Genomic DNA, 13,052 nt, shown 5'->3' on the forward strand with positions numbered 1-13,052 from the left:
GATTTACCTGCTTATAGCTCTAGAGATCAATAAACCAAAAGGTGGTGTACAAGTGGCTGAAGGGGCGCTTGAATAAAAGACATTCCCTTTACAACAGCTGTGCTTATGTTTGTTTTTTTCTGGTCTCTTCTCTCCTGCCAATGTCAAACAAACTCCCCAAAACCCCAACACCCAGCTCTTCAAACTAGAAGATCTGAGAAAGCAGCGGTTGGAGGACTTGGCTACTCTCATTGAGAAGATTTATAGAGGCTGGAAGTGCCGCACACGCTTCTTGTTAATGAAGAAAAGCCAGATTGTGATTGCTGCCTGGTACAGGAGATACGCAGTAAGACACTATCGTTACTAAATGGGGGGAGGGGGGTCTTTTCATCATTTAATACCTGTCTTTTTTCATATAACCTCAATATTATATTTTTATAACCCTCATACAGTATTTTTCCTTGGTATTTATGGAGAAATGCTGAACAAATCTCAATCTTAGGTTAATATTTAAGTATCAATCCTATCAATTAATGAAAAAGTTTCTCCAGACCAGTATTAAGTGCTTGCATGGTGCTTAAATAATTCAAAAGCTCAGCAGAGTGCTTTACCTCTGGGAGAGCAGGATTTTGTGGCTCAGCTGGGTCTTTTCCATTCAGAATAATTAGGAATGGTCTTTTCCATTCAGATAAAATGCTCTGCTGCCTGACATTCACAGTGCTCCCAAAACATATGGAGAACATGTAAAAAACCTCCACTAATATACGTAATGACTGAATTCCATGGAATTTGGTCATTCCTGAGGGGTTTGTGTTATTCCCTTATTTGGAACCCTTGCATTTGAGGCTCAAGAATGTTGCTTAGGAGGATCTCAGGGATTTATTTTAATTATAGCTCATAAGAATCATTATTAATACAGTTCTAAACCAGATTCAAATCTGTTTGTAGACTGTGCCGTGAACACCACCGCCACAACTCTTCCACATCTTTTCATCGGCTAGTAAATCATGTTGACTTAAAAGCAATAAATCTCTTTTCCCTTTGTCATACAAGTTTGAAAACAATTCTTAAGCACTTCAACTGCATTTTGTTATGTGCATATCAGAAAGCTTGATAAAACACAGGATGAGGGAAGTAAGCATCTTCTTAAACTGTAAATCACAGAACTGACAGCCACTATTTGACGAGCACTTCTGTTTATCATCTTGAAAGCCATCAGTGTTTGGTTCAGTTATCATGGATAATTAGAGAGGTGTAGGGATCATTTGGAAAACATAGGAATAAATGCTTATTTTTACTGCAAAAGCTCTTCCTTCTGAACTTTGGTGACTGAAGCTGCTGCTTCTGCAAAGAGCAGCATTACAAAATTGCACTGTTCCCATATGGCTTTGTTGTGATCTCTGAATGAATTAAACACAGTGTTACCACAGCTAGATAGGCACAAGGAAATTAAAACAGGTTCACATCATTGTTGGTTTTTTACCTGTAGACCTTTTTTGGTTTGCTGGTGAACCATGGCAGCATGTAGGATGGTGGCAAGACACAGAATTAGTTAAGAGTGACAATAGAGCTGTATCATCAGCCTTTTCATCTAGGTGGAGAGCACCATTCGCCTAACCCATGTGACTGTTAGGCCCTGACATTTAGAATCACAAAATTGTTTTGGTCAGAAAAGACCTTTAAGGTCATCAAATCCAACACCATCGTGGCCATTAAACCATGTCTCAGTGTTTTTTTGAACACCTCCAGGGATGGTGACTTCACCACCTCTCTGGACAGCCTGTTCCAGGGCTTGACCACTCTTGCAGTAAAGAAATTTTTCCTGGTGTTCAATCTAAAGCTCCTCTGGTGCAACTTGAGGCCATTTCCTCTTGTCCCATTGCTAGTTACTTGGGTGAAGAGAAGGTTTTGCAAGGAATCTTTGCATGAACAAAGCCTTATGCCAACAGCTTGTGCTGGAGACTTGGCTAAAGGATATGCAGGACTTGCTTTTCTGCTCCCTTGCAAGGCATGATGGGCATCATGTGAACGTGGCCTAGAGGAGATTCTGTCCAGCTTGCTACTGGAGAGTTGAACTTTTTAGATTGAAAGTAATCAGCTTCCAAGAAATTAATAGGTCGAACTGACATACCTGGATAATCTTCCAACATGTCATTCAGGAATCTGTGGGGTTTGTCTTTTCCTAACTTACCAGCATTTGGTATTACAGAGGGACTGTGGGTATAGGAACAGCACAAGTCTCATGAAGAGAGGGTAAAAAGCTTAGCCAACAAACCTGAGCATTTGTGGCTGTTCGTGTGCCACTCTGGGAGTGAGAAGGACAAAGAAAGCTGTTACTGTCTTTAATCCATGTTCACTTTTGTGCTGCTGACCATGAACTTAGTGTTTTTGTAAACAGAGTGACATTGTCTGTGCAGCGCTGGTGATGCTCTTTGTTTCCTCTCCAATTGAACACAGATTCTATGCTCTGATTTGCTTGGTCAAAGAGTGTTCACTTCCTTGTTTTTAGTGCTTGTGACCTTAATCATATTTTCAAATGTTACCAAGGAAAGTTTTCTTTTACAATATTTTACACTTGCACTATTCTGCTCTAAGCATCACACAATTGTTTTTTTCCCATGCAGCAACAAAAAAAATACCAGAAGATAAAGAGTTCAGCTATTATAGTCCAGTCTTACATCAGAGGATGGAAGGTGAGTTTCGTGTTAGTGCAGCTTTGTCTGTGTGGTGAGGTAAGATGCAGGTTAAAAAACACATTCCAGGTGCACTCAGCCTTTTGACTTCCATGTACATTGAAGTGTGGCTGTGCTGCAGGTGTTGTTAAATGCTCATGTTTGCTATTGATAAGTTGAGTTTGAGACATCTCATGCATCCTGGCAAACGACCTGGGTGCAAAGCTGGGACCACACTGCAGACACCTCCTTGGAAATGTCTTCTGCCAATGAATTTGAATCATAGAATCAGCCAGGTTGGACAAGACCTCCAAGATCATCCAGTCTAACCCATCCCCCAACCCTATCCAGTCAACTAGACCATGGCACCAAGTGCCTCATCCAGGCTTTTCTTTAACACTTCCAGGGACATGAAACTCCAACACCTCCCTGGGCAGCCCATTCCAATGCCAATCACTCTCTCTGTCAAGAACTTCCTCCTAACATCCAGCCTATACTTCCCCCGGCACAACTTGAGACTGTGTCCCCTTGTTCTATTGGTGGTTGCCTGGGAGAAGAGACCAACCCCCACCTGGCTACAGCCTCCCTTCAGGTAGTTGTAGACAGCAATGAGGTCACCCCTGAACCTCCTCTTCTCCAGGCTAAACAACCTTAGCCTCTCCTCATAGGGTTTGTGTTCCAGGCCCCTCACCAGCTTTGTTGCCCTTCTCTGGACACATTCCAGCACCTCAACATCTCTCTTGAATTGAGGAGCCCAGAACTGGACACAGTACTCAAGGTGTGGCCTGACCAGTGCTGAGTACAGGGGAAGAATAACCTCCCTTGTTCTACTGGCCACACTGTTCCTGATGCAGGCCAGGATGCCATTGGCTCTCTTGGCCACCTGAGAGAAGTGCCCACTTTACATGGGCTGGAATGTGAACGAGTCAGTTTGGAGTTCAGAGCAGACCAAGGTCCATGCCAACCAGACAGCTCCATTGTGTTGTGAAAACTGTAATGTGGACTGCTTTGTAAGAAGTAAGCTGTGGTTGGTGGTTATTTTATGGTTAACAGGATTCTCAAAGAATGAGGATTGAAATTGAAAGCAGCCTTTGAAGCAAGAGCGTGGGTCACCTGGGCAGTATGTTACTTGCGTTAGGTCTTCAGTTTTTCTCAGAGCTCATCAGGGGCTGTGAAAGTGTACTGTGGTCAACTTATTGAACCAGTACTTCCTTACTCTCTGCTTGTCCTCTGCTGTAACTCTGTTTCTTCTCTGAGAGGTTTGTGCTTCATGAAAGGATAATCCTGCAGCCATAGTAGAGACTTCGGGAGGGATGCTGTAACTAGAGGTAAAAATGAGGTTAACAGCTCACATGAAGGTAGCCACAGTAGTTAAAGCTTATTGTTCACCTTCAGAAATAATGCCCTTGGGATCTCCCCTATTTTCTTATTAACCTTTCTCTGTTAGAAGAGACCAACTGTGGCTTTCTATTCTATTTAGAGAAGAAAAAAATACTTTTAATTTTGTAGTCAGGTCCCTTCCTGCCAGGCAGGGAAGGAAGGGGGCTGCAGTTACTACCTGTAAATGTGAACAGGCCTCACGTGCCCACAAGGTTTTAAAATTTGCCAGCAACAAGCCAGGATTTTTTTTCCTTTGATTTTTTCTCCCTTATTATTTTGTTTAAATTAATTAAAAACATCCTTTCAGTTTGGTATTGGGTCCTTCCTGGAGCCTTCCATGGCTTTTCTCATGAGCATCATCAGAAGCAAACTGGGTAAATGCACCATCTGATCCTGAGTTATGGTTTTCTGTTTGCCATTTCCTTGGATCACAGCAACTTTTTTTCATAGATGCTGATGTCAGGAAATCCATCTTTGAGTGAAAAGGCCACTGTAATAGTTCAGCTGCAGAGCCTGCCTCAGTTTACCTGCTGAGCCAGGTTTACCTGCTGAAGTTTCCCAAGAACTTCTCTTCTGGGCATCACTTAGAGACCACTGCTACATTGGGACTGTTGGGCAGCAGAACAGAGTGCAGATATCTCAGGCAATGAAGCAAACTGGGGAGAAAACTAAACACTGAACAAAGATCCTCTGAGCTGCCTGTCCCAAGCTCTCCAATTCTTCTGCCCAGGATCCCCTGTGGAACAGCTGTGTTAAGCTGTGCAGCACTGGTGAATTTATTTGCATGATTTTTGGAGGCATTCTTTTTTGGGGTTTCATGTACAACTTGCAGTGTCTTAGTTTAAAATCATTAAGAAAATTTTGTTATTTGTTGGAATGAAATAATGATTTTGATTGTTTCCAGGCTCGGAAACTTCTTCGGGAGCTTAAGCATCAGAGGCGTTGTAATGAGGCTGCCACAATAATTGCTGCTTACTGGCATGGTACCCAGGTAAGAAAACAGCAACTAATTGTGCACCTAATTGTTTCTACATAAAATGAAGAAGGTCCTTCAGGATAAAGTTATCTGGGAATATTTCCAGTGGCTTAAACTGCTGATTTTCACTTTTTTTTTACGTTGCTCTTTGCTGCTAACGTGGTTTTGCTGGTGCAGTCTGGGAAGCTGGGACACGCTTTTATGTTTGCAGTGACCAATTTCTTTCTCTCTTCCTTGCACCACTGGGAACTTGCAGTAACCTTTTCTTCCCTAAGCTTTTCTGTATCCCCTTTTCAAATGCATCACAGGCACGAAGGGAACTGAGACGACTGAAGGAGGAGGCTAGAAATAAACATGCTATTGCTGTTATTTGGGCTTTCTGGCTTGGATATAAGGTACTTCACGTGCACATATCACATGCCCCCTTCATTACCCGAAAGTATCAACCATTTAATCAGTAGTAAATAGTGAGAATGACTAATATAATTGACTTTAAAACAATAGAGCATGATCATTGTTTCCCCTCATTTCCATCCATGCCACACTTCATAAGCCTGCCAACATTCTGTATGCCAGTTTTTTATAGAGTAGGTGATTCTTTGCATGGCAAGCAAGTAGTGATCTGCACTAACAAGTCATTAGACTTGATTAAAAATTACTAGGTCACAGCAGTCTCAAATTAAGATGTGCATTGGACTACAGGTAAATGTGCATAGCATGATGTGCAGGGGGAGAGAAGGTTGGGGTTATTTGGTGTGGTGTTCCCCCCACAACAAGTGCTTTCAGTGACACTCTCTCAGTGATCCGATTGAGAATTTCACCAGGCTGTATATTCTGCACCCTGGACAGTCTTTGTTTACAAGTTCAAACCAATGCTATTCGATCTTACTAAACTGTAGTTTGGTTTCATGGGATTCATTTCATTCTGGCTGTGTTTGGAACCAGTATGAAAAATTAAGTACAAGTAAAGCACAGTTTTATGACCTGATCTTTGAGCAGAAAATTATGTTCGTTTGCAATTCTAAACTTACAGCCTTAGAAAAATCCCAGGAATTCCAGCATCAGCTGTTTGTTTTCAGAAGCAAAGTCCCACTGAAAGATTCTTGGTAATCCCCAGCTGTAGTTGTAGGGTACGTGAACATTTGAAATGCTGTTCACTAGAGGTCAAGACCCTATTGGTTTCAATTAAAACATTTCTCATGTAGCCAAAAAAACATATTCAATAGATAAAGTAAGTTTAAAACATGTTCCAGTTATCATTTAGGTTGAATGGGTGGGGATGGGGTGGGAGAGTTGCCACCACACCTTGCCAACTAGATGGAGAAACATACTCAAATTACATCTGGAGTATAATGCTGAGTTTGACCTTTGTTGTTTTGGTATCAATCCACTAGATTTCTAATGAAATGGCATCTCTGGGGCTTCAAACAAACATGTACAGAATGTCCCTCATGCTAGGGAGGCTTTGGAACTTTTAAATTCTAGCTTACTGTTCAGCCAGTTATGTAATTTGACAGACACACCATTTCCTCTACATTTGCTTAAAAGCAATATAGTAGTAATTTATTTTCTCTTCAACCAGAGTTCCTGCCACTAAAAAAAAAACTGCTCAGTCCTGCAGAAGTGCTATTAACTTTCCTAGACTTAAGATCTCCTTTATAATTTTAAAAAAAAAGCTATATCCAGAAAGTGGATGCAAAACTGTTCATTGTGTTACAGCTCCTTATTTATACTTTTCATAGATTTGGGCTATTTTAAACACATTTTAATTGTTATTTTTATCAATTAGTTCACAAAAAATATTGCTTCCTGAATCTGGAAATAGAAAGAATCAAAGTATTAAATATGCATTAAAAGATAATCATCTGAATTAGGCTTAGGAAAAAAATAATTTCAGCTATCTGATAAGAGATAAAACTTGTTATTGGTGTGATGCTTTGTCTTTTCCCAGGGAATATTTAAAGAAAAGTTTCTGAAAGTTGTCATTTCCTTCCTTTTCACAAGACAGACAAATCCTTAGCCTGGCAGAGCCCTTGTTTTTTACAGAAGACGAGTGAAAACATATTCTTTGAGAGCCTACATCTATCATAAATTAACCTTTCAAGCTCCATCAGAACAGTTTAACTGGCACAGGCTGGTGCTGCTGTTGCACAAGTCTGGCACCATACCACTTGCCAAGTGCAGATGTGTGGCTGGAGCTGCTGTGACTGATCCTAGAACCCTGAAATTCTTGGTGTTTTTCAACTTTTGTCATGAGATAATGAACTAACAAATGTCCTGGTACCTCCTAAAGTGTGAGAGTCTGTTAAACAGCCCAAGCACGTCTGTTTAGAATACTTGGCAAATTGCTTCCCTAAAGTATTGGTGAAATGTGGGTAGTGCCTACTTCTTTGTACATGAGGAAGATTCTATAAACACAGAATTTACCAGGCTGGACAATTTTGTTTAAAACACATAAATATCCAAGTAAAAAAATATCCTCCAGAAGTAAAGCCTTCAATACAGTGTAATTTAGGTGATTCTGCTTTGGCAGGGGGCTTGGGCTTGATGATCTCCAGAGGTCCCGTTCAACCTCCTACTATTCTATGATAACATCCAAAGTTTCAGGACTGATTCTGTTCTGCCCAGGCACTTCCCAGTGGAATAAGTGACTAGTTAGTGAAATTTTATTAAGTCTTGATTTTCATACCGATCACTTTGGTCATGCAGCTGCAGCAAAGGTCTCCATGTGAGTCAAGTTACAAGATACCACTGCAAAGTGTGCACAGAAGAGAGGACCGAAACATTGATAGCCAATAATGCTTACATCTACAGGCCACTGAGGCAGCAGTGGAAGGCTTTTGCCCACCGATTGTGTGCAGTCTTGTCCACCAAGTCAGAGACTCATAGAATTGTTTTGGTTGAAAAAGACCTTTAAGATCATCGAGTCCAACTGTGATCTAACTCTACCAAGTGTGGTGCCAAACCATGTTCCTCAGCGCCACATCTCTGCCTCTTTGAAACACCTCCAGGGATGGGGACACTGACATGTTGGGTTTTAAAAGTTTAACTCTGTGCTTGCATCTTCTTGTGTCTTGGTTGTAAGTTGGCTGTTCTGTTTGGGAGGAGCCTCTCCTGGTCGTTGTGCTTTCTGCATCGGGCTGTCTCTTTTGTTCACTATCTAAACCTTTTAGGCTCGAAGGGAATTGAAACGCTTGAAGGAGGAGGCTAGGCGTAAGCATGCTGTTGCAGTCATTTGGGCTTACTGGCTTGGACTGAAGGTACTTTTCTCAAACACTAACAATAAACCAGCATATGTGAGTTCACTAGGAAGGATGACTTTGACACAGAATTCCATTGCTAAACGTTGTTTTATGGACTTTACTGAAAAATTAATTCACAGCAATATTTAGGTGGACTTTGTCATAGCAGGAATTTCAGTTTTCAAGTGACAGATGAATGTCAGATTAAAGGTACTGTACCACGGTGATGTACCACTGGCAAAGAACCTACCTGAAAAGATTACAAGGATGTATTTTCTTTGTGTGACCTCTGCTTTTTGGTTGGAGCTGTTTGATTTTCACTGCTGCTCGTGTTAGACTCCAGACCCCAACTGCTGAGGGCATGATGGTAAAGCTAATGATGATGTCCTGTTGCTCCCATCAACCCCTTTTGAGGGCATGCAGTTACCCATGGCTGGTGGCTGCCGTAATTCCCAGAAAAACTGGGATGTACTAGAGGATTTTGTATTCTATTTCTTGCTTTCAAGGACTGGTTGGCAAAAGAAAACACATTTGTAATCTGGAAAAATGTAGTTCTGCTCTGTACATAGATGATGAAGATGGCATCTTGAGATGTTTTGGTGCGATTTACCTAAGACAGTTTTCAGGGGTACTTTTACAGATGCGGCTCTGAAGGGCATTGAAAATCAGCACTAGCTTTGTTTGGCTAGGTGTCACTGGTGCTGATAGGGGTGTTGCAGACTACAGAAGTGTAAAAGGGAACAATTTGATGGATAATGCAGAGTAAAGTCCAGCTCTCATACCTGTTCTAACAGTGATGACATGGGGAAAATATGAACAAAACACCTAAATTTCTGTAATTGATGTATATGAGGTATATAACAAATTCATTACCATACTTACATAGAAACCATAGCTGCAAATATTAAGGAGCCATTTTAAGAAGCCATTCTGCAGATGGGAATCATACTTTAGGTGCTCCTGCCAAAGCAGGTCTGTTTTTATGGTTTTCAAGCAGTATAATATGGCCCTCCTGAGAACTTGGAGGTTGCTTTATATCAAACAGCAGCATGTAAATGAAAACTGATGAATCAAAAACCTTGGAGGCACATTACAGGAGGAATCTCTTTCTGCCTGCAGTGTGGTCTTTCAGTGTGCCGAAGTCTCACTTGAAACATGCTGATTTACCTGAGTAAGAAGAGTCTAACATTCCAATATATCCTTCCTACCACAGGCAGTTCTCCTTTGTCTGAGGGCAAAGTTTTTTCACCCATGATATATGGAGGTGAAGATTTAATGTTGATGCGAGTGCTCAAGATGACACCATTTACAGATTCAGATTGCACTGAGTTGGAAGGGACCCTCAAAGGTCATCTTGTCCAACCACCCTGCAGTCAGCAGGGACACATCCAGCTAGATCAGGATGCCTAGGGCCACATCAAGTCTGATCTTGGATGCCTCTAGGGACAGGGCCTCAACCACATGCCTGGGCAACCTGGTCCAGTATTTCACCACTCTCATTGTGAAGAACTTATGTCTAACCTGTATCTGCCCTGCTCCAGTTTCAAACCATTTTCCCTCATCCTATCACCACAAGCCCTTCTAAACAGTCCCTCCCGAGTCCTCCTGGATGTGCCTTCAGATACTGAAATGCATCTCTAAGATCTCTCTGGAGCCTTCTCCTCTCCAGGCTGAAGAGCCCCAGCTCTCTCAGTCTGGCTTCACAGGAGAGGTGCTCCAGCCTTCTGATCATTTTTGTGACCCTCTTCTGGACCTGCTCCGGAAGATTTAATTCTTGAGGGTTTGAGGTGTCTTTTTAATTGTCCTATAAGCAGACATTAATAGCCTTGGTGGTGCTTTCCAGGTTTAGGTTTTTCTGGAACAGCTTGCATTTCTCAGTGCTTGCTTTGCAGCTCCAGTGGGATGTGTCACTTAGTCCCTTTGTCCCAGATTAATTTGTACACCTTGCAGCTCATGAAGAATAATATAAAGCAACATCATTAGAGAGAGTCAAGGAGAACATGGTGAGATTTGGTATGATTACAGTTGGAGTGACTTTGAGTGTGTTCATTTCCATCCTTGAATAATCAGTGCATTAATTAATAGGAATAAATAAATAAAGGATGTATGCTAATTATAGAGCACTAATTTGTACAGAAGATCAGTGAAAAAGAACTCTTAATATTTTTTCTTATAAAGCATGGAGGAAAATATGTGCTGCATTTGCCTAGAATGATGCCAGCTGAATGCTGTCAGCTTTGTTGATGCAGCTTTATCTGTAACTAAGCAAAAAAAAAAATTATCTGTAAGATTTCTTAATCCCAGAGACTTTAAATCCCAAAATAGAGGATTATTTTAAAATGCCTGAGTATAGGGCAGAAGGTGTGGCATGGGAATCCAAGCAAGCATCTTCTTCTGAGTTGATGTGGAGTTCTGCTCTGTGGGTTTCCTTCTGTTTTTCCCGTGGTGGATTCAGCAACACATAGCAAGTCAGCTAAAACCACTGCCTTTGCTCTGGGATAAACCGTGCAAAGCCATGATGTGTCCCCTGGGTTTTGCTTGAAATCTGTCACAGGTCTCTTGAAGCCAGGGACAAAGTTGGAAAGAAGTTGGGGATGTTCCGTCTACCTTGATTTGAGCCTGGGCTTCACATAAAACCACGACCAGTTGTGCTCCCTCTCAGCTTGCCTTTTTTGAATACACTCTGCTAATTTAGATACATTGCTAGTGATCACCAATAGAAATACGAAGTGCATAACAAGTAGTCTGAAACCTGCATTTACAAACATGTATCACCTGCAAAATTGGTTCTGAGTGATCACTTTTTTTTACTCTTTTATTTTAGGAGCAAGTACAAAGCTCGCTGGCATTAAGCAACCTTTGTGTTAGTTCTCTGCTCTTATCAAGCATCAAAAACTTGTTTTTCTTTACTGCATGTGTGATAAGAGTTTTTCATGCATAAGTGCTCTGGAAAGTAAAAAAGGTCCCTTTTTTATTCTGTATATTGAGAATCTTAAAGGAGAACTACCAGAAACAGTTTGTCAATTAGTATGCAATTAGTATCAGTTCAGTGTCACTCCAGATGCAATAAAATCCATATTACTGTTGAGACCTTGCTTCTTCCAGTCCCAACTTTCTGCAGAAGCCCGTGAAAACAGATTCATGCCATGAATTCAACAGTATTTGAATAGTTTGCCTTCTCAGAGGAAAGCATTTCAAATTCTTTGTCAAATCTGCAAATGGCTGAACTCGGGTCAGCCACAGTAACTTTCTGACCTCTCCATCCATAGCCTGGTTCATCTACTCTAAGTGTACCCAGTTAGCATTCCTGTTTCAGGGAGCACTTTGCATGTTTGGATGCTTTTGCAGTATTTTCTGCCATAGAGCATTATAAAGCTTATCTGTGCAAACAGACTCCTGCTTTGTACTCACTTGGAGGCTTTGTTTCACTTTCCAGGTCCGTAGAGAGTACAGGAAATTCTTCAGAGCCAATGCTGGAAGAAAGATTTACGAGTTTACCCTTCAGAGACTTGTATGTATACATACATATCTGTGCAAAACATGTCTGCATTTTCTGGGTTTCATGTTCTTGCTTTCTACCAAATGTCACGGATGCGTTAATGGCTGTGATAGGCTTTGCAAGGAAATGTCCAAGCCAAGCATATGGAAAATGGACAACTTAACTATTCTGATGTTATGAAGAATGGATAGCAACAGTGTTTTGAAGGTGTGGGAATGGTACTAACAAAGCATTTCCTGTATCTAAGTTGGCATTTCTCAATATACCTTACTTTTAAAATCCATATTCAGGTTTGTGAAAGGTGAGAGTTGCAGTTTAATGCTGTCCTTTTAATCACAGAGCATCTTCCTGTTTCAATAACGGCTATTTGGACATTAATAAAACATCTTGCTTCAATTTTATCCCAGATGCAAAAATACTTCCTGGAAATGAAGAACAAGATGCCTTCTTTATCACCAATAGATAAAAACTGGCCAGCCAGACCTTACCTTTTCTTGGATTCCACTCACAAGGAACTAAAGAGGATTTTCCATCTGTGGAGGGTAGGACATGTTCTGGTCCAGTCTGTACAGAATTTCATCACATCATTTTTTTGGGGGTAGTTTTCTTCATGAAGGGCTTATTTTTTGGATGTGTTTCTTCCTGTTCTGCCAGAATTATTTTATTTCTATGGAAGAAGTGTGGGGTTTGGTTGCTGTCTTTGGCCTGCAAGGGGTATAACTACCTTCCCTGCTCCTTTCTGGGGCTAGAGAGAATTGCTTCCTGACATCAGCTTTAGACTTAATAGTAAAGAAGTATGCTGTTCCCTGTTAATTGGTAGCTTATAATAGTTGGGTCTGTGGCCTGGGACTAGCTGTTAGATCAATGTTGGAAGTATCAAGTGGAAATTTTTACTTAGAGTCTAGCTCTTCTCTGCACCCTATGATCCAAACCAGATTTCAGCTAACCACAGTTTCTAAGTGCTGATGAGATGTTTTACTGGGCTGTGTTTTCTGTGAATTATCAAGAGAGCATGCAAAATTCATTCTCCCAGATGGGGTCTCTTCTCTCTGCTTACATAAACTTCCACAATAATGAAACTACAGATATCTATGAACCTTTTCAGCATAGTCTCTCTGACAGATGAAACTCATGTTCAAACACAACATGCTTCAAAGATACTGGTTTTGGTGTCATTCAGAAGTATTTAGAAGGGGTAAGAATAAAACCACCTCTGCTGTTTGCTAGTGGCATGTAGGATGGAGCTGAGTCACTTCAGAAGCATACAAAGAATGTGCATCTTGAGCAATAAGCAAACATTAGTC

General features: G+C 41.1%; 1 protein-coding gene across 1 annotated transcript in view; it reads left to right on the top strand.

The window, feature by feature from the left end:
* Positions 1-13,052, top strand: part of MYO1B (myosin IB) — a 135,568-nt gene that overhangs the window by 110,640 nt on the left and 11,876 nt on the right. The window contains 7 exon segments of the mRNA XM_064158273.1: positions 176-325; positions 2,604-2,672; positions 4,936-5,022; positions 5,316-5,402; positions 8,181-8,267; positions 11,686-11,760; positions 12,156-12,290. Of these exon segments, the coding sequence (XP_064014343.1) occupies positions 176-325; positions 2,604-2,672; positions 4,936-5,022; positions 5,316-5,402; positions 8,181-8,267; positions 11,686-11,760; positions 12,156-12,290 (690 nt within the window).

Source organism: Pogoniulus pusillus, chromosome 2, assembly GCF_015220805.1.
Source record: "Pogoniulus pusillus isolate bPogPus1 chromosome 2, bPogPus1.pri, whole genome shotgun sequence".
Taxonomy (NCBI): domain Eukaryota; kingdom Metazoa; phylum Chordata; class Aves; order Piciformes; family Lybiidae; genus Pogoniulus; species Pogoniulus pusillus.